General features: G+C 42.2%; 1 protein-coding gene across 1 annotated transcript in view; it reads right to left on the bottom strand.

Moving 5' to 3' along the window:
- Positions 1-1,113, bottom strand: part of SLC30A5 (solute carrier family 30 member 5) — a 36,654-nt gene extending 35,541 nt beyond the window's left edge. The window contains exon 1 of the mRNA XM_042987747.1: positions 775-1,113. Coding sequence (XP_042843681.1) covers positions 775-857 — 83 coding nt within the window. The 5' untranslated portion in view covers positions 858-1,113. The remainder of the gene's footprint in view (positions 1-774) is intronic.
- Between the last annotated feature and the right edge of the window lie 24,494 nt (positions 1,114-25,607).

The following is a 25,607-nucleotide window of genomic DNA, read 5'->3' as shown; positions in this document are numbered from 1 at the left end:
GAATTCTATGCATCTTTGACACTACTTCAGAACTTAAGACAAATCAAGAAGGAGACACTAGCAAGTGGTTACTGTACTTACCTGTGGAGGTTAGGGGGAACATGGGGGGGGGCTGGTAAAGTGGTATTTCCGCTTTTCATTCTAGAAATTTTTGTAGTGTTTGAGGTGGGTTTTTTTTTTTTTTTGTATTTACCATGAGCACACATTTCTCATTTAATAATAAAAAAAATAAAATCAGAAAGATAAAGAAAACTAGATGCCGGGCTGCATTTTTGATGTACGTGGTTAACCTGAATATCGAAGTACATCCGTTTGTACTTTGGTTTCTTCGCCTGAAGATGGTGGCACCTTCCCCTAACTTACGCAGGGAGACGCCAGAAAGGTTAAGTAGTCACTAAACTACTGTTGCAGGGAGAAAGAGCCAACAGAAATGTTTGTCACGGACCAGAGAAACGTCTCCCGTTTACGGGCCGGCGGGCAGAGCGAAGGTTAACGGTCTGCCTTGAACAGACCAAAAACTCCAGCAGAACGGCCCTGGGTTTTAGAGCGTTCATTCTGCAGCGGGCAACGGGGGAGCCAATGAAAGTCACAGGCACCCGAGGCAGAGAGAGAGGACGGACGGCTCCCGGGGCGCGCGAGCTGAGCTGAGGGCGCACCGGGCTGTCAATGGGACAGGAGGGACGCCGGTGCCCGCGCGCCCGGGGGGCAGCTGCCGTCCGGGTCCGCGAGTGGGAGAGCCGCTCCGGAGGCGCGAGCTGGGTGGGTCACACCTACCGAGCGCTGGGCACGTCCACCGGCCCGAGGCCACCGCCGCCGCTGGGGCTGGCTAGCACGTCCCCGCCGTATTTCTCCTCCATCCCGGGGCTCAGGAGCCGCCGCCGCTGCCCCCGCCGCGGGGTTTCCTCATGTCTCGCCGCTGCCGCGGAACAGCGGGCGCAGGCGCGTCACTCCCCCATGATAGCGGCCCCCTCGGGTCCCCACAGGCCAGGCCGCCACCGCTGCCGCCGTCCCCGGCTCCTGCTCACTAGCACACGCGCGTCGGGACTAGGCCGCGGGCAGTTCCGGCGGCGCCGGGCTCCCCCGAGGCGCACCGGAGCGGACGTTGCCAGGCCACGTCATCGGGCCCAGCAGCCCTCACTCCCGGGGGAGTGCCCAGCCCTGCGCCTGCGCATAACAGAACACTCGCTTTCTTTCGCCCTTCCTTAGGCACCGCCTACACGGGTGACGGGATCGGATCGTTTCTCGGGATCAGCTCTTCGTATTGACGCTGCCGTCGCGCTTACCTGTCCCTGCAGCGCCACCTCTGTGCCGTCAGGAATACAGCCGATTCTTGTAGCACCGCGGAAGAAGGCATAGAAAATGGACAATGTGTGATCAAATACAATACAGTATCTTTTAAAATTTGGCTGCTAGACTATGCTAGACTTAATCCTGGTACATCAGTAAATCTTGGGTAGGGAGGACCAGGCCTTATTAGGGTTTTTGTTTTTTTTTTTTTCCTGTTGCTAAAAATTTAGGAACGTGAGGTCTGCCAGTTTCAATTGTAACTCTGCCACTTAATAATTGGTCACTTGGCCTTTCTGTACCTCAATTTTCTTATTTGTAAAATAGGGATAGAAATATGTATGTCATAGGGTTGTTGGGAAGATTATATGTTATGTGAAAATGTCTAGAACATTTTGAAAGGTACACAGTAATCAGTGAATGTTAACTGTTATTATTACTCATAGGGAAATTTGTGGACTGGGTTGGGAGATGGAATGGAGTTTGGAGCGGTTTACAATACTGTACTTAATTTGAATATAGATAAAGAGTCTTAAAAACCTATAAAAGATTGAGAAATCACTGTCTGTGCCTGCTCTGGCTTCATAATCTATTGTGGAAATAGCAGTTTGCGAGCAAGGCCTGGTTCACCACAGTAAAGGTTAAAGGCACAAATGCTAAGGTTTCCCAAATAAGGTGTGATATGATTATACCTAGAAAAGACTCACTGATAGAACTTGACCTGAAACTTGGATAAGGTTTTAGATATGGGAGGAAAGCACTGTGGGATGACACATCCCATGTATAGAACACACAAGAATGGATGACTTAAAAAATTTTTTTTTCAATGTTTGTTTTTGAGAGAGATTGCACACACAGTGCCAGCGGGAGAGGGACAGAGAGAGGGAGATATAGAATCTGAAGCAGGCTCCAGGATCGGAGCTGTCAGCACAGAGCCCCATGTGGGCCTTGAACTCAAGAACCGCAAGATCATCACCTGAGCTGAGGTTGGACAGTTAACCTACTGAACCACTTAGCCGCTCCGTGGAATGCATGACTTTAAAAGCTAAAGTGACTCCAGGGGTGCCTGGGTGGTCCAGTTGGTTAAGCATCTGACTTTGGTTTAGGTCATGATCTCATGGTTCTTGAGTTGAGCCCTGCATTGGGCTTCTGCTGTCAGCATAGAGCCCAAATCAGATCCTTTGTCTCCCTCTTTCTCTGCCCCTCCTGCAGATAGGTGCTCTCTCTCTCTCTCTCTCTCTCTCTCTCTCTCAAAAATAACTAATAAACACTAAAAAAAAAAGAAATTCATTAAAAAAAAAGCTAAAGTGACTCCAAGTGACTTTTCTGTAGCAATTTTTGTAGAATTTTTATTTTCCAATTAGAGTGGTAGTGTTAACAAGTAACTATTGTTTTTCTAGAGCAAGTTCCATTCTTTTGGAGCCCAGAAAACGAGGTAACATGACACGTGTGAGCTTGAATTCACTTGATATTTCTGATTTGGTTAGAATTATGGCACTTTTCTTTTAGGCCGATTTAAGGACATTTCCTACAACTGTGGAAGTTGTAGTGGAAGGACAAGTGCCTCTATGCTATTTCCCTTTGGTCACTTCTCAATCCATTTCAACCTGGCTTCTCCATCCATCAGTACCCTGAAATAGCTCTCTCATGGATATTTTTGAGCCATATATTACCTCACCCCTCTAAAGCTGTCGACATAGATGAACTCTTTTCTTGAAACATTCCTTTTTGTTGATTTTGTGAACTCCACAATGGTTGTCTCAAAGGAAGCTCAAGTTCTTTATGTTTCAAAGCCAGTATGTGATCTTTCCCATAAACCTGATTCTCTTCTAATGTTTTCTACCTCATTGAATGGCATCATTTATTTAGCTTAGCAAACCAACAACTTAGCTATCATCTTGAACACCTCCCCTTCCTTGTGATCTATATTGAATCCATCACCAATTCATGTCATTTTTTTACCTTCTCAATATTTCTTGAATCAATCTAAATTTTTCCATTTCTATTACCACCATCAAGTCTAGGCTACCATTAACTTTTGTTTCAGCCACATTAGTAACCCGTTCCAATTTTTTTTAAGTAAAAAAAATATTTATTTTTGAGAGACAGAGCGAGCAAGAGAGGGGTAGAGAGAGAGGGAGACACAGAAATCCGAATCCAAGGCAGGCTCCAGGCTCTGAACTGTCAGTGCAGAGCCTGACGACGTGGGACTCAAGCTCACCTGAGCTGAAGGCCAAAGCTTAACCAACTGAGCCACCCAGACACCACAGTAACCCCTTACTCATTTTGCAAGTTCAGTCTTTTACGTTATCCAATCTGTTTTCCACATTTTGTCATAGTATGGTAATATTTTCCTAATGCAAATCTTATAATGAACTGCCTACCCCACTGCATTTCACCCTGCAGTCTTTCAGTGGCTTTCTGTTACTCTTAAAAAAAATTTTTTTTAATGTCTGTTTGTTTTTGAGAGAGGAGAGAGAGAGAGCACAGGAGGGGCAGAGAGAGAGGGGACAGAGGGTCCAAAGCAGGCTATGTGCAGACAGCAGAGAGCCTGATGCAGGGCTTGAATTCATGAACTGTGAGATCATGATCTGAGCTGCAGTCAGACGCTTAACCAACTGAGCCACCCAGGCGCTCTTTCCATTACTCTTAAGGGCCTCCATTACAAACTTGAATCAGTCAGGAATTCACACTGATACCTCCAATTACAATCCAACTGTAGATGTTTCATTCTAGACTTTCCCCTTGTATTTCTACCTCTCTTCCCTGAGAATGAGAAACATGGCTCCCATTATCCTCAATATATTGCCTTATTTTCTCAGTCTTCTTGTGTGTAACCCATCTCATGATCATGTAGGTCATCTCCTTTTTGGCACAGCCAACTCATGCTAGCCTGGGAGGGCTGAGACTTCTCCCTCCCAGCTTTTATTTTTTAATCTACATTTGACTCATTTGCACACAGTGACAAATATGGAGCTGAAACATTTTCTTTCACTTTCACTTCCCATCATCTGGAAGGAGCAAGAAAGGGAACTAAATTTTTGGAGTGGCTCTTCTAAGAACCAGGTAATCTCTTATTTAGTTTTTATTTATTAATATTTTTAAAGTTTATTTATTTATTTATTTATTTTTGAGAGAGAGAGAGAGAGAGAGAGAGAGAGCGCCAGCATGGGCAGGGGAGGAGCAGAGAGAGAGAGAGAGAGAGAGAGAGAGAGAGAGAGAGAGAGAGAATCCCAAGCAGGCTCTACACTGTCAGTGCAGACCCCAATGTGGGGCTCAAACTCACAAACTATGAGATCATGACCTGAGCAGAAAACAAGAATCAGAGGCTTAACCGACTGAGCTGCCCAGATACCCCTCATTTAATTTTGAGATCCTTTCAAGGTTGGCATTATTTTATGCTGCAGAGTTAAACTCAAAAAGGGTTAAGTAAATTGTCAGTTATTATATAACTAGTAAGGCAAGACTACCCCCTAGAATGGCAAAGTGCCCTTCAGTGTCAGCTGTTTTACTCCTTTCTTCCTGATCGCATGAGTGACAACTGACTCCAATGTAGTAAGAGAACCATATGGGGAGCGCCTGTTTCATAAACCACTTGTGGGAATCTTGATTAAAGAATATGGTGGACGTTGTCATAAGGGGCAACTTAGCACCAGCTTCCTTCCTTCCAATGAATTTTGTTGAGTGCTTACCACATTCTAGGTCCACTTTCAGGTACTTGTTGCATTTCCCAGAAGCAAACTCTGAGGTAAGAATTTGAATAAAAGTGACTTACTAGTAAATATCTCCAGGAAAAGCAGGAGAGTGGGAAGGAGAACAGGAAAGAAAGACAAGTAAGGATGTGATATCAGGAAAAGTCCCACTGGGGAGCTTGGATACCGTGAAGATCACACCTCAGAGGGTCCTGATGGAGGTGAGCTGTCTTAGTGCGTCTGGGCTGCTATAACAAAAGTACCATAAACTGGGTGGTTTATAAACCACACCCATTTATTTCTCCTAGGTTTGGAGGCTGAGAAATCCCAGATCAAGATGCTGGCAGTGGCAGTGTTAGTATGTAGTGAAGATCCACTTCCTGGTGTCACCTTTTTGCTGTGTCCTCACATGGTGGGAGAGGTGAGCTAGCTCTCTGTGTGTTTTTTATGTATTTGTTTGTTTTAATGTTTATTTTTTTATTTTTGAGAGAGAGCATGAGTGGGGGAGGTACAGAGAGATGGGGGGACAGAGGATCTGATATGGGCTCCATATTGATAGCAGAGAGCCCAATGTGGGGCTTGAACCCATGAACCATGAGATATGACCTGAGCCAAAGTCGGATGCTCAACTGACAGCCACCCAGATGTCCCATCTATGTGTTTTTTTTTTTTTTAAAATAAAGGCACTAATCTGAATCATGAGGGCAGAACGTAATAACCTAATAACCTCCCTAAGACCCAACTCTTAATATCATCACCTTGGGGGTTAGCATTTCAACATAGGAATCTTGGGGAAATACAAACATTCAGACCATAATGCAAGGGAATTGGGATATTTTGAGAGTTCTCTGACAATGAGAGGATGGTATTGGTTGTTAGGAGTGCTCCTTGCATGTGTAATAATGGGAAAGGGATCGAAGGGCATATAGGCAAAGGCCTTACTGACAGTATCCGCTATAAGATTACACATATTTTGGTCATTTTCCACGTGCTGTGTTCTACCGTCCCAATGCTGAAACCAGAAAACTCATAGCCTAGACTTCCTTGAAGCGAGGGTTCTGGTATATGACCTGGGTCTCATCAGTCAGACATATTCAAGTGTGACTTAACTTCAGCTGAGAAAGCAGCAAGTGGGGACACTTTTTTTCTTCTCTGGAGGAGGCATTTAGTACTTTGAAAGCATCAATGGCAGAACTTCTGGTGTCCATTCCTAGGGGTCACTGGTGCCAAGCGGCAGTGACCGTGGTGTTGTTGGCCAAGTGACCCCCCTGGTGTAGTTGGACCTTGCTTCTGGTTGCCCAGTGGCAGAGCCTGGCTCTCTGGTCCTACAAAGGTTCCGTGAATTACCCAATATCCCTTGATACATTCCTGCATGAACTAGTCAGACTGGAGGTGGTGGTTTGCAATTAAGAACACGGAATGGTACGGCTGATATGGTACCAAACCCTGACTAACAATAAGCTGCACATAGATTTTGTTAAGTGCTTTTTACTTTAGACCAAGAAACAGTACCATGCTTCTAAAAATCAACTCCTAATATGTTGCACCTTAGTGGAGAAAGCTTCCCCAAACTCACACAAGGACTTTATCTGATGCCAAACATATTTTTATCCTCTATTTGATGTCAGAAAAACAAAGTAAGACAATGTTCAGTAATTCCATATCTGTCCTGACCAGGGTAGGAAGCAGACTGGGGTTGGAATTCTCAGAGATATTGATATCGATATTCTCAGAGATAACAGGCTCCACACTACCATTGCAAAGCTATACAGGGAAGTAGTGTGTTGTTTTAAGGATTTGAGTTCTTAGCAGTTAGGGACTCTGTGTAATGTTTTTAGCAGACATTAAATGTGGGCAGTTAAAAATGAAAAACACTATCTACAGGAGTGACGAGGAGGATGCAAATGAGGAGATGGAGAGATATAGTTCATATTTGCACATTTTCAACTAGCAAATCAGAATTTTATTGTGAATCTCGAAGTTTCATTCAAGAATTCATTTACTAATTATGCCCCATGTGTTTCAGGAATATATCCTTCCATTTATCCATTAATCCACCCAGCTGTCAAAAAGGAAATATTTAATGAAGGCCTACTATGTGCCAGTACCACTTATATTCCAAAGTGGAGGAAAACACAGTATTATTATCTTTCTTCTCAAACTGATGAGAAACTCAGCTGATAGCAACACACTTTGGGGGAAAACAAACTGAAAAGAATCTTGCCAAAAGACAATTCTGTATAGGCCTTTTGTGTTTCTGCGTGTCTTTTCAGCAAAGGCATTGACAGCCTTTGTTAGAGACTATGTTTTCAAGGATGTTTGTATAGCAAACAGCCTTGGAAGATAAGAGGTAATAACTCCTTTTGGGGCAGAGGGAAGATTTATTGCTGATCAGGATAAAAAAGATAAAGGCTCACTCTAAGACAAGGGTTGGGGAGGTTGGCTAGCAGACTCTTTAAAAAGGACTGGAATTTCCTAAACTTTCAGTTGCATGCTTAGCAACTACTTAGGCTGTGAGGCATCACCCTCATGGGATTTGAAGGTGCGGGAGGCAAGATGAAGTGATGCAAACGTGAGGTTCATGTTACCTGTGTGGTTAACAAAGTCCTTTGTCTCTGATCCAGGAGTCTTGGTCAGACTTCTGCTGGCTTCAGGAAACTGTAGCAGGCTAATTGTGAGTTTGCAAGCACAGTAACATCTTAGTCCCTTCATGGTTCTTGCCACATCTTACCCCCACCAAAATTTTACTCATCATTTAATTAGAAAAATTCATAGTACACTATCATGAGGGGTGTGGGTATTCAGGGGTCTTGAGGTATTCAGACTGGAAAGAGAGAAGTAAAGATATTGGTATTTATAGATGACATGATCTTACATGCAGAAAATATGAGGAACCCAACTAAAAAAATTGGTAGAAATAAACAAGTTGAGCAAGGCTACAGGATGCAAGATCAATAAACAAAAATAAATTTCATTTCTCTACATTTTTTTAAGTTTATTTATTTATTTTGAGAGAGAGAGAGAGAGAGAGAGAGAGAGAGAGAATGAGTTGAGGAGGGGCCGAGAAAGAAGGAGAGAGAGAATCCCAAGCAGGTTCTACACTGTCAGTGCAGAGTCCAACACAGTGCTCCATATCAAGAACAGTGAGATTCTGACCAGAAAAGAAATCAAGAGTTAGACACTTAACTGAATGAGCCACCCATGTGCCCATTTCTAAACGTTTGTAATGAACAATCCAAAAATGAAATTAGGAAAACAATTCAACAATTCCATTTATAATAGCATCAAAAGAATAAAATACTTAGGAATCAATTTAATCAAAGGAGGTATAAAATATATATTTTGAAAACTGTGAATCATGTTGAAAACAATTAAAGAAAACCTAAGTTGGGATGCCTGGGTAGCTCAGTGGGTTAAGCAGCCAACTCTTTCTTTTTTTTTTTTTTAAGGTTTATTTTTATTTTTGAGAGAGAGAAAGAGAGAGAGGCAGAGCATGAGTGGGGGAGTGGCAGAGAGAGAGAGGGAGACACAGAATCTGAAGCAGGCTCCAGGCTCTGAGCACAGAGGCTGATGTGGGGCTCAAACTCATGAACTGTGAGATCATGACTTGAGCTAAAGTCGGATGCTTAACCCACTGAGCCATGCAGGCGCCCCAGCAGCCAACTCTTGATTTCAGTTTAGGTCAAGATCTCACAGTTCATGGGTTTGAGCCCCACATTGAGGTCTCTGCTCACAGTGCAGAGCCTGCTTTGGATCCTCTGTCTCCCTCTCTCTGCCCCTCCCCTACTTGTGCTCTCTCTGTTCTCTCTCTCTCAAAAATAAATGTTACAAAATTTTTTAAAGAGAACATAAATAAATGGAAAGGTGTCCATGTTCATGTTTAATATTATTGAAGTGGGCATATTCCCCAAATTGATTTACAGATTCAGTACACTCCCTGTAAAAATTCTAGCTGGATTTTTGAAGAAATTGACAAGCTAATCTTAAAATTTATATGGAAATTCAAGGAACCTAAAATAGCCAAAATAATATAGAAAAAGAACAAAGTTGGAGGACTCACATTTTCCAATTTCAAAATGTACTACACAAATACAATAATCAAAATTGTGTGGCACTGGCATAAGAATAGATATATAAGTGAAAGAAGTAGAATTGAGAGTCTAAGAAGAAACCCTCACATGTAATACTCAATTGATTTCAACAAGGGTGCCAAGAGAACTCATTGGAGGTTGAATGATCTTCCCAACAAATGGTGTTGGGACAACTGGATATTCATAAGCAAAAAAATGAATCTGAATCCCTACCTCACACCTTGGACAAAAATTAATTTCAAATATTTAAAAATCTAAATTTGAGAGCTAAAACTATAAATCTGTTAGAATAAAAAATAGATATAGATCTTTATGACCTTGGATTAGGTCATGGTTTCTTGGCTATAACAAAAGCACAAGCAACCAAAGAAAAAGATAAAAAGATTAAAAAAGAAAAAGAAAAAGAAAAAGATAGAGGTGCCTGGCTGACTCAGTTGGTAGAGTATCTGACTCAATCTCAGGGTCATGAATTCAAGTCTCATGTGGAGCCTACTTAAAAAAAGATGCAAAAGGAAGAGTAAGTGAGACTTCATTAAAATTAAAAATTTTGTGCTTCAAAAGGGCACTATCAGCAAAGTGAAAAGATAATTCACAGAATAGGAGAAAATATTTGCAACCATATGTCTGGTAAGAGTCTTATGTAGAGGCTACAACATGGATGAATCTTGAAAACATGTAAGTGAAAGAAATCAATCACAGAAGGGCACATATTGTATGATTCCATTTATATGTAATGTACACAACAAGCAAATCTATATATAATGTAGGTTAATGATTGCCTAAGGCTAAGGAGTGATGGCTAAAGGGTAGTGTTTCTTTTGGGGGCAATAAAAAGGTTCTAATATTGATTGTGGTGATAGCTGTACAACTCTGTGAATATACTGAAAACCATTTAATTGTATGCTTTAAATAGGAGAATTGGATGGTAGATGAATTACATCTTTAAAAAATTAAAAAAAAATTTTTTTAGTGTTTATTTATTTTTGAGAGAGAGAGAGTGTGTGAGCCAGGGAGGGTCAGACAGAGAGTGAGACACAGAATCTGAAGCAGGCTCTGAGCTGTCAGCACAGAGCCCAATGCAGGGCTCGAACTCATGAACCATGAGATCATGACCTGAGCTGAAGTCAGATACTCAACCAATTGAGCTACCCCAGCGCCCCTGAAAAAAATTTTTTTATGTTTATTTATTTTAGAGACAGAGAGAGAGAGTGCGAGTGGGCATGAGTTGGGGAGGGGCAGAGAGAGAAGGGGACAAGTGGGCTGTGCACTGACAGCCCCACATGGGGCTCAACTCAGAAACTGTGAGATCATGACCTGAGCCAAAGTTGGATGCTTAACTGACAGTCACCCAGGTGCCCTGTGAATTACATCTTAATAAAGGTATTATTTAAAAGTTTGGAATGTATTTTTTGATACCCTAAAAATAAAAATAAATAAAAGGGCAAGGATTTGGGGCAATTTTATTGTTAAAACTTTTTGTGTGTCATTGTTATTTAAAAAAATTTTTTTTAAATGTTTTATTTATTTTTGAGACAGAGAGAGACAGAGCATGAGCAGGGGAGGGGCAGAGCGAGAGGGGCACACAGAATCCGAAGCAGACTTCAGGCTCTGAGCTGTCAGCACAGAGCCTGATGTGGGGCTCGAACTCACAGACCACGAGATCATGACCTGAGCCGAAGTCGGACGCTTAACCGACTGAGCCAACCAGGCACCCCGTGTCATTGCTATTTTTAAAAGATGTTTTATTTTATTAAAAATTTTTAAAAATGTTTATTTATTTTTGAGAGACAGAGAGAAAGAGATAGAGCGCAAACAGGGGAAGGGCAGAGAGAGAAGGAGACACAGAATCTGAAGCAGGCCCCAGGCTCTGAGCTGTCAACACAGAGCCCAATGTGGGGCTCAAACTCAGGAACCACAAGATCATGACCTGAGCCCAAGTGGGATGCTTAAATGACTGAGCCACTCAGGCGTCCATTATTATTATTATTATTATTATTTAGAGAGAAAGAGAGAACAAGTGGGGGAGAGGGGGCAGAAGGAACGATAGGATCTCAAGCAGGACACCTCAGGGGAGGCTGGATCCCACGACCCTGAGCCAAAATCAAGAGTCAGATGCTCAACGGACTGAGCCACCCAGATGCCCCAGGTGATTTGTATTGTTAAACTGAATTGTAGGAGTTCTTTATATTATGCAAATACCATTCCTTTGTTAGCCAATGTTTCGTAACATTTTCTTCCAGCAAAAAAAGATAAAATATAAAAGAAACCCATAAACCCAATACTAATACCCAGGTATTTATACATTCTTTAAATAAAACTTCAAAAAAATAGCTCAGTTTAGATGGGAAGGTTGTTCACAAGATCTCAGTTCTGATACATTGCATGATTGCTAATTTTAAGCAACTTTTCTGTACTACTTTTGGGTCAGGGTCAATATCTTATTTTTTTCTTTTCTTGTACCTGGTAAAGTATCTTAAAGCCAGTATTTATTGAGTGATTTTTTTTTTCTGAGTTGAAATCCAGTAGTATTTTTGTTTCCTGAAGAACAGGTGTGGAAAATTTTGTCCTTAGTTACAATTTCATTACAGAGAGATGATATTAGCTCTCAGTCATTGTTAATGCACTGTGGTTTGTTTGCTATTGAATGGTCTTCAATCAGGAGTGACAGGTGCCATACATTCAAAGAAGATTATTTCAGAGGGAACCCCTTCCTTTTTGGAACTCCTTAAAACTACCTTTCTATCACTCTCTTGGGGCACTTTTAAAAAAGATTTAATTTTATTTATTTATTTATTTTTTTAATTTTATGTTTATTTATTTTGAGAAAGAGAGCACAAGCATGAGCTGGGGAGGGACAGAAAGAGGAGAGAATCCCAAGCAGGCTCCACACTATCAGTGCAGAGCCCGATGCAGGGCTCAGTGCCATGAACCTGAAGATCATGATCTGAGCTGATATCAAGAGCTGGAGGCTTGGGGCGCCTGGGTGGCTCAAATAGTTGAATATCTGACTTTGGCTCAGGTCATGATCTCACTGTTCCTGAGTTTGAGCCCCATGTGCTTTGTGCTGATAGCTCAGATCCGGTAGCCTGCTTTGGATTCTGTGTCTCCGTCTCTCTCTCTGCCCTCCTTTGCACCTGCATGCTCTGTTTCTCTCTCTCTCTCTTGCTTTCAAAAATAAATAAATAACTATTAAAAAAAATATAAAAAAGAGGTGGACACTTAACCATCTGAGCAACCCAGGTACCCCAAGATTTTATTTATTTTTAAGTAACCTCTATACCCAATGTGGGGCTTGAAGTCATAACTCTGAGATCAAGAGTCATCTGCTCCATCAACTGAGCTAGCCAGGCTCCCCTCTCTTGGGCACTTTGAAATACTGGTTATGTAGAATCTGTGTGAACTCTGGTTTGTCCCTACACTGTAGGCACTTTGAGGGCAAGGGTATGTCCCACTTACACTCCCCCCCCCCCACCACACCCCCAGAATGATCATCAGGGTGCCTTGCACATAGCAGAAGCAATAAACAGTTGTTGAATTCTACATAAAGTAAAAACAAAAAGTCCAAACCCAAACACACAATATACCAAACAGACAAAAGAAAGATTAATGGGTCTTTAGTGTAGACAGTTTCCTTATTTAGTAAGTGAGCTGTTCACATTTCAGACATGACTGAGATGTGAAGGCTCACTTGAAATGCCTTGCAGTTACAATGTTCTGGAACAGAGACCAGCTTCTAACACGTCAACTGTGTACCGTTGTTCTGATCAATAGAGAACGTGAAGTTATAATTTTTTGAAATTTTGCATTCCCAGGCTATACTACCCAAAAAGGTTACACTGGAGGTCCTTGAACCTGAACTAGAGGCAAAGGCAAAAACCACAGCATTATCCTTTTTCAAGGAAAGTCAAAGATGGTGTAAGGAACCTGAGCCTAAATTACCTGGGTACCCATTCTCTCGTGGAAGCTGAACAAGGTTATCTAGTCATGGTCATCATAGGGTCTCTGCCATTCATTCCAGTCCATTTAACAGGTATTTTTTTTTTTTTTTTAACACCATATGTTCTGTGTGGCTCTGTGATAAAAACTGCCCTTAGAAAAGGAAGACGAGAACTGTTTGAAACCACTAGAGGACAGTGTAATACAACAGAATTCTCCGTGAATTTGTACAGTACTTGCTGCAAAAAGACAGACTGGGGCAAGAAGAGTGAAGCAGGAATGACTGGGGAATGATTAGAGAAGGAAGCAGGTTTCTAGCCCGATCTATTGTCAATAAAAAATTGTGTATACTTGGGGCGCCTGGATGGCTCAGTCGGCTAACCCTTTGACCTCGGCTCAGGTCATGATCTCACGGTTTGTGAGTTCGAGCCCTGAGTCGGGCTCTGTATTGACAGCTCAGAGCCTGGAGCCTGCTTCGGATTCTGTGTCTCCCTCTCTCTGCCCCTCCCCCATTCGTGCTCTGTTTCTCTTTCTATCTCAAAAATAAATGAATGTTAAAAAAAAAATTGTGCATACTGTTCTGCCTAGCACCCATTTCACAGGCTGGTTATATATGCTGTTTCCTAAAACTAGTTTGTGTTTGGCTTTTTCCTGCGTCTAGCAGATCTGCTGAATACCTCCTCCTTTTCAGAGGTGCTTACTTTATTCCTTTGCATGCAGCTGAATTTTGGGAGCTCACAGCCTACTTTGTTTTCATCGTAATATACTTTGATTTACTCAGAGTTAAAACTTATGAACACTTCATAACTAATTATTTAAAATTTTTTTTCTAAAGTTTATTTATTTATTTTGAGAGAAAGAGACAGAAAGAGAAAGCACAAACAGGGGAGAAGCAGAGAGAGGGAGAGACAGAATCCCAAGCAGGCTCTGCACTGCCCGCGCAGAAGCCCAACACAGGGCTCGATCCCACAGACTGTGAGATCATGACCTGAGCCAAAAGCGAAAGTCAGAAGCTCAAATGACTGAGCCAGCCAGGGACCCCCAGAAAAGTTTCTTTAAATTGATGTACATCAAACTGAATCTTAGTTTCTCGTGGAAACAAAAGTAGTGAAGGGAGGTGTCACCCTTGCTTTGGGGCTTGATTTCTTTTTATTTATTTTTCTTAATGTTTCTTAAAAATTATTTATTTTGAGAGAGAGACAGAGAGCATGAGAGGAGGAGGGACAGAGAGAAAGAGAGACTCAGAATCCAAAGCAGGCTTCAGGCTCTGAGCTGTCAGCACAGAGCTTAAAGTGGGGCTTGAACCCACGAACCTCAGATCACGACCTGAGCTGAAGTTGGACACTCAACCGACTGAGCCACCCAGGTGCCCCTTTCTTTTTAAAGAAGTCATCCCAAAACACTATATTTGTAAAGTGTTAAGCTTTCCAAATTGTTTACATTGACCAAGCAGGTCACAATAAAATACTATATATAATTACACTTCATATGCTATAATCGTACAGAAGCCTAGTCAAAGTTGTTATTGAAAGGGAGAAGAATATACCACTCCAAAATGTGCCATTTTGGCATGTGGATTATTTTGAGCTGAAGGTGATCAAGACCCAACAGACTCAGGGAAAGCTTTTTACCTCTCCCTTATCTGCCTAAAAGAATTTAGAGAGGGAGCTTGTACCAGGAAGAAAGCTATAGCCAGAGATAACTTTTTACAAGGAAAAGACTAATATGCATGGCCTGGCAAACTTCTGTTTACCACACATTTGCCCTTCTGTATTCCTGTTACTTGTCTTCCTTCCCTTTGAAGTCTCAGGACCTTACCCCCTTTTCCTTAGCTCATGTTGGTTTGTAAGCCTCAACTGCATGACTGCCTTTCAGTCTTGTGTCATTGTGGGGCTCCAGGATACATGTAATTAAATTTGTTTTTCTCCTGTGAATCTCTTTTATGTCTATTTAACTATTAGGCCAGACAAAGAACCTAGAAAGGAAGAAGGGAAATTTTTTCTCCTCAACATTAGCTTCATAGTTCTGGTTTTAGTTTTATTAGAAACACGGGAAGATGAACTTCATAACAGACATAAATTGGGGAAATCTTCAGAGTCTTTTTTGAGCAGACTTTTGGAGAGACCTAGCACCCCTTGATGTGCTCTAATGAGAAACTAATTCTGGAGCGTCTGTTAAGTTGTTTTTGCTTAATGTATGTGTTAAAGCTCGTTGCAAATTTTCTTGAAGTAAGTATAGGCTCAAGTCGTTTTTTTTTCCCCTTAGAAACAAAAACTTTTATTCTTTCTTGAGAAGCTCTTTCATCAGCTCTGGAAGCTTCTCCTTCATTCTGGTGTTATGCTTGTGTTGGGGAGCAAGCATCCTTGCTGTTTTCAAGGTCCTTCTGGTTGGACTAAGAATCAAATTGACACAAGACAAGAGGAAATCAAATTTGATAGGGTATGTACAGGGAATCCACACAGACATGGAGATTCCAAAGATAGTCAGGCAGAATGAGGTATATATGTCATCCTGACCTAAGGAGAAAGAAGTAGGGGTCTGGGATTTCAGGGGAAAGGAATGCACTTCACAGGGCAATAAGAAGAGCAAATATTTGGTAATCAGAGGTTTGCCTTGTCAGACAGATGGGTCACTCAGATGAAATTTACCTCTGTTAATAACCCTTATTCTGGAAATAATTTAGATTCTACTATGTGGTTAAGGGAGAGGCAAAAGTTTCTCTTGAACCTGTAGGATCTCAGTTGTCTTCAGTTCAGAGTAATCTTCATGTCAGAGTGACCCATCTTGGGGGCATCCTGCCTTGGTCCCTACACCAGCCACACCTGTAACAAGATGCATGAAATACAGACCGAGACCCTGGTTTGTTTCATCCTTAGGGTTACTCAGGACACACTTCCATCACAGCAGTAGTGAATTTGGCTTGCGTGGACGCTTGAATGCTGAATTTGAATCTGAAATCCACAAAGTTTAAATTCTTTCATTTTTTGTAAAGCTCTGCAATTTGCCTGATAGCAGTAGATTACAAGGATCACTAGAGCACTTTCCTGTTTTATAAGCTACTTAAGGACTTAAGTATGTGCTATAAATAAGATAAGAAACAAAATAAACCTAGCAGGATCTGTAGGTCACATGCATAGCATTCCTTTGAAAGTTTTCCATTTGGTGATATGGTGGTAGAATGGGTGTTCACGTACACTGATAATCTTGGAAATGCTGAGAAACCATAGGAATAATTAAGTTGGAGGACTACCTAGCCAGGTGCCACGGTTCTTTCTGTGGGACAATTCAAAGGTGTTTCTGTAAGTGCTTCTTAATTGCTCCAAATATAAAATAAATTATTTCTGTTCTCTCCAGAGAAGGACAGAAAGACTAAGTCTAGAAAGTTGGTATAAGAATTAAAACAGATGGGAAATATTGTGAGCTACGACAGCATATTCTTCAGATCACGTTATTAAAGAGGGCACTGTCGAAAAAAACCACAAATAATACGAACAGACTCAATCAGATATTGGAGGCCTGTGCCTATAACTGACCAAGGCTGTTAGGATACATACTTGAAATAGGGTGTAAGAGTGCCATTTCCTTCCTTCCTTCCTTCCTTCCTTCCTTCCTTCCTTCCTTCCTTCCTTCCTTCCTTTGTAATCTCTACACCCAAACGTGGGGCTCGAACTTACAACCTTGGGATCAAGAGTCTTATGCTCTACTGACTGAGCCAGCCAGGTGCCCCAAGGGTACCATTTCTATTGAAAATCTAATCACTGAAAGAATGAATGTGGGATTTTTTTTTACTGCTCTACTCATAATTTTTTGTCAGGTACACTAAACCCAGCATAAAAAAAGGCAGTCTGGAGTTTTAGGGTTTATTAATGGCATTTAGAAAAAAATATATATAGTTTGAAAAGCCCAGAGGCAAGGTATGCCAAAAATGAGCGTATCTGACAGTTTTATAGATTCCTAATGTTAGAAGTTTTCATGGAATTGTGACCTGAATGTAGGAGCAGAATTATCTGAATCTATGGAATTCATGGAGATGTTCCTTGATGAGAAGCAGATATTCCTCATGGACCTTGTAAGTTTGAAACAGAAAAGAGAAATAAACCAAAATTTATAGCTTTGATGAATAGCAAAATTTGTCAGGAAGAGCTAGATATTAATTAAGTGATTAATTTGTAAGAAGCAAAGCATAAATCTCCTTTAGCTGTGGAAAGGGAAGACAGCCAGAGACAATCATATTTGAGACCCTGGTCTGAACTTGTGCTGGAAAAAGAAGTTTTTTCTTCTGTTCTTATTTATTATTATTACTCTTTAAATCAAGGGGGATAGGGGCGCCTGGGTGGCGCAGTCGGTTAAGCGTCCGACTTTAGCCAGGTCACGATCTCGCGGTCTGTGAGTTCGAGCCCCGCGTCAGGCTCTGGGCTGATGGCTCGGAGCCTGGAGCCTGTTTCCGATTCTGTGTCTCCCTCTCTCTCTGCCCCTCCCCCGTTCATGCTCTGTCTCTCTCTGTCCCAAAAAAAAAAAAAAAAAAAAAAAAACGTTGAAAAAAAAAATTAAAAAATAAATCAAGGGGGATAAAGCTTGTAGGACGCCACACTCCCAGGAGCTTGGAAGTAAAAGGTGCGCATGATGAGGCAGGACACTTTTGAGACGTGAAAGAGCAGATGCTTTGCATTATCATTTCTTTTACTATCCAAGAGTGACAAATAGATTGAAAAGAAATGTCACAGCTGAGATATGAAATAAGGCACATGGCCAGAGCTGAGAAGGATGACAAATTAATGCACACAAGGGGTCATGGGTCACTGGAACTATTGTACCTAGGTGTTCTAGGCTTCTGATTTTTGGGTTCAGGCTTCTGATTTTTTAAAGCTCAGAAACATTCTAGTTATTAGGTATTACCATACATACTCTACTGTAGCCTGCAAGAACCAGGTAGATGTAGTTTGCTGCTTTATCTTATACCACAGTGCCACCTATAGGAAACTTCTAGGAACTACATGCAGAAGTTCTTAAAATCTATTGGAGACCTGTCTAATGAATGATTAGAATCACAGGATTTTAGAGAGGATGGGACTTCAAAGGATCCAGCTTTCTACTGAAAGCTTGAATCAATTAAAAAAAATTTTTTAACGTTTCTTTTTGTATTTTTTGAGACAGAGACAGAGCACGAATGGGGGAGGGGCAGAAAGCGTGGGCCAGAATCTGAAGCAGGCTCCAGGCTCTGAACCATCAGCGTAGAGCCTGAGGCCAAGCTCCAACTCAAGAACCACGAGATCATGACCTGAGCTAAAGTTGGTCGCTTAACCGACTGAGCCACCCACTCACTTGTATAAATTATTTGATTAGTGGTTTTCTAACTTCAGTGAATGGAAACACACTCTCACCAAGCAGTTCATTCTATTCATATTTTCACATAATGCTACTTTAAAAAATTTTTTTTAACGTTTTTTATTTATTATTGAGAGACAGACACAGAGCGTGAGCAGGGGAGGGGCAGAGAGAGGGGGAGACACAGAATCCGAAGCAGGCTCCAGACTCTGAGCTGTCAGCACAGAGCCCGACGCGGGGCTCGAACTCACCAACCGTGAGATCGTGACCTGAGCTGAAGTCGGTCGCTTAACCAACTGAGCCACCCAGGCCCTCCACATAATGCTACTTTTCACTCTGTGGTTCCCCACTCCCTTCTGCAGTACCTGGGCCTCCTAGTCCCAAGCCTTTTCAAGGTTGTTTGACATGAATTTGCTTCATTCTCAGTGTATCCCTCTTTGCAGGCACTTCATTGATGGGTTCTGCCAATTCAGTTCCTTTGCTTTCCATGTTTCAAATTACTGCCTATATCTCCTGTCCTCTTTTTCTCCTCACTCCTTTTTGTGCTTGTGGGTTTATGCTTTTATTAAAAAACATTCATTTACTGTTGTTTTGGTAGTTTTTTTTTTTTAATATTTATTTGTTTTTGAGACAGAGCATGAATGGGGGAGGGACAGAGAGAGGGAGACACAGAATCTGAAGCAGGCTCCAGACTCCGAGCTGTCAGCACAGAGCCCGATGCAGGGCTCGAACTCACGGACTGTGAGATCATGACCTGAGCTGGAGTCGGAGGCTTAACCGACTGAGCCACCCAGGCACCCCTGTTTTGGTAGGTTTTTAAAAAAGAGTTTATTTAATTTTATTTTTTAAAGTGTATTTACTTATTTTGAGAGAAAGAGAGCACAAGCCAGGGGGGCGGGCAGGGAGAGAGAGAGAGAAAGAGAGAGAGAGAGAGAGAGAGAGAGAGAGAGAGAGAATCCCAAGCAGGCTCTGGCTGTTTCCTGACTCAGGGCTGCATCTCAGGGACCCGGAAATCATGACTTGAGCTGAAATCAAGAGTTGGACACTTAACTGCCTGAGCCACCTAGGCGCCCCAAAGATTTTATTTTATTTTTTAAATGTTTATTTATTAAGTTTGAGAGAGAAAGAGGGAGAGAGATAGATAGAGAGAGAGAGAACAGGTGGGAGAGGGGCAGGGAGAGGGAGAGTGAGAATCCCAAGCAGGCTCCTCACTGTCAGCGCAGATCCCGAGGCGGGGCTCAATCTCCCAACTGTGAGCTCATGACCTGAGACAAAATCTGGAGTTGGATGCTTACCTGACTGAACCACCCAGGCGCCTCCCAAAGATTTTAAGTAATCTCTACACCCAACGTGGGGCTCGAACCTACAACCCCGACATCAAGAGTCACATGCTCTACTGACTGAGCCAGCCAGCCACCCCTGTTTTGGTAGGTTTTGGGAAAGAGAAGAAATAAAAGCAAGAGGTAAAACCCACCGTGTTTGATTTGAAGCATAGTCACGTTTTTCTGACTCTTATGCATTAAAAAAATGTAAGTGTAGTGTTTTACGTTTATTTCAAAGTTTTCATTGTTAAATCTAGCTTGTTTTTATGGCCATTGAATCTTCACTCTGCCATTCAATATATTGGCTACCTCTCCCAGTCATCAAGGCAGAGGAAAAGCAAGCTGGCTATACACTCAGCTACCTACTCAATGAACAGGACGAGGCTGAAGACAGAGTCTAGGGACTCTGGGTTGCCATGGATTCATAATTACCATCTATCTTTGTGGTTATCTGGACCACACTCCTCCATCTTGTTCACAGGTGGATGTCTCTGTCAAACACTGAGCTAAAATGCTGAAGCACAGCCTTGACAGCTTTCTCTGATTTACCAGTCTGGCAGAGTTTAAAAAAAAAAAAAAAAAAAAAAAAAAAAAAAAAAAAAAGGAAGGGAAGTGCTGTTAATTCATTAAATTCTGACTTGTCCTTCCTGACTCCTGGGCATGTTTAAGTGCTTCCGGTCCTCCTCTCTGTGTTCAAAGTGTTGTTCAATAGCCTGTCTGAGAATTGCATTGTCCATCGTTGCCCCATTTTCTAAGATGCTTCAGAGATAACGAACAGCAGCTCATTTTATCACCACGTTCTTCTAGTAGTAGACTGGGATGTAGTTTGTTGGGGTAGGAGGTTTGCGCTGATGTCGTGAACCCAGGTGCTCTCTTGTACTCTGTCCATCAGTTTGGGTTTTTAGGTCTCTCATCTGAATGCTTGTTATTACTATTTTCTGTCCAATAATCCTTCTCCTTGTTAGAGATGAAAGGTGGAAAATAGATCAAGCGTTCCACAAGTTATGTATCTGGCCCTACGGTTAAGCTTTTTGCTCCTATATAATTTCAAATTGTCATCATTAACATTTAAAAGTTTATAGTAGAGGCACCTGGCTGGCTCAGTTGGTAGAGCATGTGACTCTTCATCTCGGGGTTGTGAGTTTGAGCCCCACAGTGGGTGCAGAGATTACTTAAAAATAAAAAATATATATGGAGTGCCTGGGTGGCTCAGTCAGTTAAGCATCTGACTCACCTCAAGTCATGATCTTGTGGTTCGTGGGTTCAAGCCCACGTTGGGCTCTGTGCTGACAGCTCAGAGCCTGGAGCCTGCTTCGGATTCTGTGTCTCTCTCTCTCTCTGCCCCTCCCCTACTTGTGCTCTGTCTCTCTTTCACTCCCAAAAATAAATAAACATTCAGAAATTAAAAAAATATGTAAAACGTTTACAGTAGACCACTAGAATTTTCAGGGAATTGTGAGTTAGTCAACATTTTGGTATTTAGCAAATTGATTTAAAATTGGGGGCACCTGGATGGCTCAGTTGGTTAAGTGTCCGACTTTGGCTCAGGTCATGATCTCATGGTTTGTGCGTTTGAGCTGACAGCTCAGAGCCTGGAGCCTGCTTCGGATTCTGTGTTTCCCTCTCTCTCTGTCCTTCTCCCACTCATGCTCTGTCACTCTGTCTCTCAAAAATAAATAGACACTAAAAAAATTGTAAAATTGGATGTAAGTTACTGTGAGGTGATAGAAAACATATATTAGTCTCTACACCTGGTTCCTGGCCCACAGCTCCTAAGCCCTTTGTGATTTCCTAAATGATAAGTGTGTTAGGAGCATCTCTTGTTCTAGTATTTGTCTTTGATCCCAGTTCCTGAAGCAGGGTACTAAATCCCTTGGCATTTCCTGGGTGATAGGAGTGTCTTTTGTTCTAATGAAGCTCCTGGATGGATCCTGGATGGGAACTGGTCACTAGAAAGACCAACCCCTGATTAGAAGCTTGGAGTTTTTAGCCTTACCCCCTATTCTCCTGAGATGGGAAAGGGACTAGAAATAGAGTTAATAATTAATCATGCCTATGTGAGAAAGCCTCCATAAAAATCCCAATCATATGGGATTTGGGGAGCTTCCAGGTGAGAGAACACATCCACAATGGGAGGGTGACACACCCCAGGTCCATGGGGACAGAAGCCCCTGTGCTCGGGACCTTCCCAGGCCTCCCCCATGTATCTCATCTGGCTGTTCATCTGTATCCTTTATCATAGTCTTTAACAAACTGGTAAATATAAGTGTTTCTCTGCGTTCTGCGAGCCATTCTAGCAAAGAATCAAATCCAAGGGGGAGAAGGTCATGGGACCCTCCAGCTTGTAATCCAAGTGAGACAGAGGTTTGGGTAATGTGGGAACCATCTATCTGCAATTGGCATCTGAAATGGGGAGCAGTCTTATTGTACTGAGCCCCTCACCTGTGGGATCTGATGCAATCTTCAGTAGGGTAGTGTCATAATTGAGTTAAATTGTAGGACACCCTTGGGTTCTGGTTCTTTGGAATGTTCTCTCTCAGCCCCCTACCTCATCAGGGTTTGCCTGTTCTAGCCCAGAGTCCCCCATCAGGAACTTTCTCTGTATTAGGCAGCCCCCAAAGTGAGTAAACAGCAAATTCTTTTTAAAAAATTTTCATTTTTGAAATATAGTTGCTATACAATGCTATATTAGTTTCAGGTGTACAACATAGTGATTCAACAATTCTATATGTTACATAATGCTCACCACAGTAAGTGTGGTCACCATCTGTCACCACACAACGTTATTTTCATCCAGGTGACTTATTCATATCTGGAAGTTTGTACCTCTTAATCCCCTTCACCTATTTTGCCCATACCAGAACCAGCTTGTTCCCTGTATTTGTGAGTCTTTCTAGTTTGTTTTGTTTTTTAGATTCCACATACAAGTGAAATCATATGGTATTTGTCTTTCTTATAGCAAATTCTTTTTTTAATGTTTATTTATTATTTTGAGAGAGAAAGGGGGGGGGGCGGAGGGAGAGAGAGAATGCAGGGGAGGGACAAAGAGAGAAGGAGAGAGAGAATCCCAAGGAGGCTCCATGCTGTCAGTGCAGAGCCCAACTTGAGGCTCGATTCCATGACATGACATGAGCCAAAATCAAGAGTCAGACTCTCAGCTGACTGAGCCACCCAGGCGCCCCTCTCATAGCAAATTCTTATACTGAATTCACTTTCTCTTTTTTCTTCTTTTCTTTTCTCTTTGTCATCCTCTTTCTAGTTGCCCCATAATCTACCCATTTTTTCACCAAACCCTGATGTCCTGATTCAATGAATATTTCGTCCACCACTCAAAGAGAAAGTGCAATTCTCTAATTCACATTTGAAATCTCACCTTCCTTTTCTTCTGCTGCCTTATGGCCTCCCATTCCCTCCCTGCCTGTCCCGGCCTATCATTTCTGGGGATATATCCCCACTGTGCTCTCTGCATTTTCAGGTAGAGTCTGCAATTTGTTAAAATCTCTTAGATTTGACTGGATGCTTTGGTTCTAAGATTGAGGGGCCAAAAATGGTTTATTCATGAACAAAAGGTTCTTGGAAGTCAGGGACATGAAGAATCTCTGCAAGATTCTTTTCAAAGCATCTGAGTGTATACTCCCGAGCTCATGGAATGAGGAAGGAAAACAGAGACTTCTCACCCACTGAGATGGTCTTAAGAGCTGTGCTCCTTATCACATCGGCACATTCTCCTCTGGTTGGCCTTTTCTGAAAAAGGATTTCACAACATTTGCCACCTTATAAGTCAACACACGTGTTATTTCCTGTCAGTTTAACTTCTCCAAACTTTTGTTTAACAATAACCAGAAATTCTCAGAAATGGGAGGATAGTGCAGCCCTGATCTTCCTCATCACTGTCCTGTCATCTCCCTGGAGTTCCTGAAACAATACAAATGGTAGCTCTTAGCAGAGGCCAGAAGTCAGGACAGGGCAGGGCCCTCCCTGTATGGCTCCCCTGAGCAGGACCCTTCCATTTCTTTCTCCTGCCAGCTCTCATGAATCTATTGTTTGACACCAATAGTGTATCTCTCTTTGTAAGTGACATTTCCTACATTTTTTTTTTCCGATGGGCTATGTTCTATATGCAGTGGCAGCTAAAAAAAAAAAAAAAGTTTCCTGAATGTGACAACTGCTGGGTCTGCTGGCCAAGGAAAGAGAGGTGGTGTCCTTGGACATTTCCCGCCTCCAGGTTGGACTGGATCTCTATGTGCAAACAGATATCTTATTTTCTTTTTTGGATTTGGAAGTCATTCCATTGAGATAAGCAAGAAGCGATCCCTACTAGGTTGCCAACTTCATGATTCTGCCTGAATTTTTGTAAATGACCACTTTGTGTATTAATGGGATCATTGCATTTGACAGTGAAAATCCTCATTTTGTCCAACTTTCTGATTTTGCAGATGAGGAAAGTGGCCCAGAGGCATTAAGAGATTTCCCCAGTAACAGTAATATTATTTTATATTACATAGCTCAAAAGCACTATTGCCAGCATTTTACAGAAGAGGAAAGGGGTGGGCAGGACAATGAGTTTGACTGGCCCAGGGCAGTACTGAGTCGGTAACAGAGGCTGGACTTGGAGCCAGGTCTCTGGATTCCCACCACGGTGCTCTTTGACAGACACCATAGCCTCTGGCCATGAGAGGGGACTTTGGAAATAGCTAGGTCTGCTACCCAGAGGCCCCACTTTATTTTTCGGTCTATACTTGGTGATCCAGAACCGTACTATAAGTGCACATGCAATTAAAAAATTAAATTGTGTTTATTTGCCCTTCATTGGTGAAGCACATGGTATGTGATTCAAAGGGCACAGAAGGGCAGACAGTGAATAAAAGTCTCCTTCATACTCCTGTTCATCACCTGGTTTCCTTCCCCAACCCTCTTGTGTGTCCTTTCAGATATGTGTTATGCTTAGATAAGCAAACATACATATACAAGTATGTGTGTATCTATCTATCTATCTATCTATCTATCTATCTATCTATCTATGTATATCTATATCCCTTTTTTTGAGAGACAGAGAGAGAGAAAGAGAGAGACAGGGCACGAGTGAGGGGCAGAGAGAGAGAGGGAGAGAGAGAATCCCACAAGGGGCAGAGAGGGAGAGAGAGAGAGAAAGGGGGGGGAGAGAGAGGAGGAGGAGGAGGAGGAGGAGGAGGAGGAGAGAGAGAGAGAGAGAGAGAGAGAGAGAGAGAGAGAGAGAGAGAGAGGCAGAGCTCATGTTTTACCCCAGGCAGGGCTCAAGCTCACCTGATTCGGTACTCGAACTCACCAACCATGAGATTACTACCTGAGTTGAAGTCAGATGCCTAACCGACTGAGGCATCCAGGCACCCCCACATGTATAAATATTTTTAAAGATTTTTTAAAAATGTTTATTTGAGAGAGAGAGAGAGAGAGAGAGAGAGAGAGAGAGAGGATCTGAAGCAGGCTCTGTGCTGACATGGGGCTCGAACTCACAACCTGTGAGATCATGACCTGAGCTGAAGTTGGATGGTCAATTGACTGAGCCACCCAGGCACCCCAAACATATACATTTTTAATAAAAAATGGAAGCATACCCTGTTCTCCACCTTGCATTAAAAAAATTGATATATTTTGGGTATCACCCTTATCAGTACACATAGAGCTGCCTCCTTCTTACTGGCTACAAGTATTCCACTGAAATGATGTAGTCAAATTTACTTATCCAGGCCTCTCTTGGTGGACATCAAGGTGGCTTCCATTCTTAGGTTGTTGCTATGAAGAATATAATATACATGTTTTTGTATATACATGCTAGAAAACCTGGCAGAGGTTGGCAATTTGTAGCCTGTGGGACAATTTCAAACTGCCATTTGTTTTTGTAAATAAAGTTTTATTGGCACACAGCCATGCCTGTTTGTTTACATATTGCCTGTGGCTGCTTTCATGCTACAACAGCA

The sequence above is a fragment of the Panthera tigris genome, chromosome A1 (genome assembly GCF_018350195.1).
Source record: "Panthera tigris isolate Pti1 chromosome A1, P.tigris_Pti1_mat1.1, whole genome shotgun sequence".
Taxonomy (NCBI): domain Eukaryota; kingdom Metazoa; phylum Chordata; class Mammalia; order Carnivora; family Felidae; genus Panthera; species Panthera tigris.
Note: the sequence above shows the minus strand (reverse complement) of the source record. Positions and strands in the feature narration are given on the sequence as shown.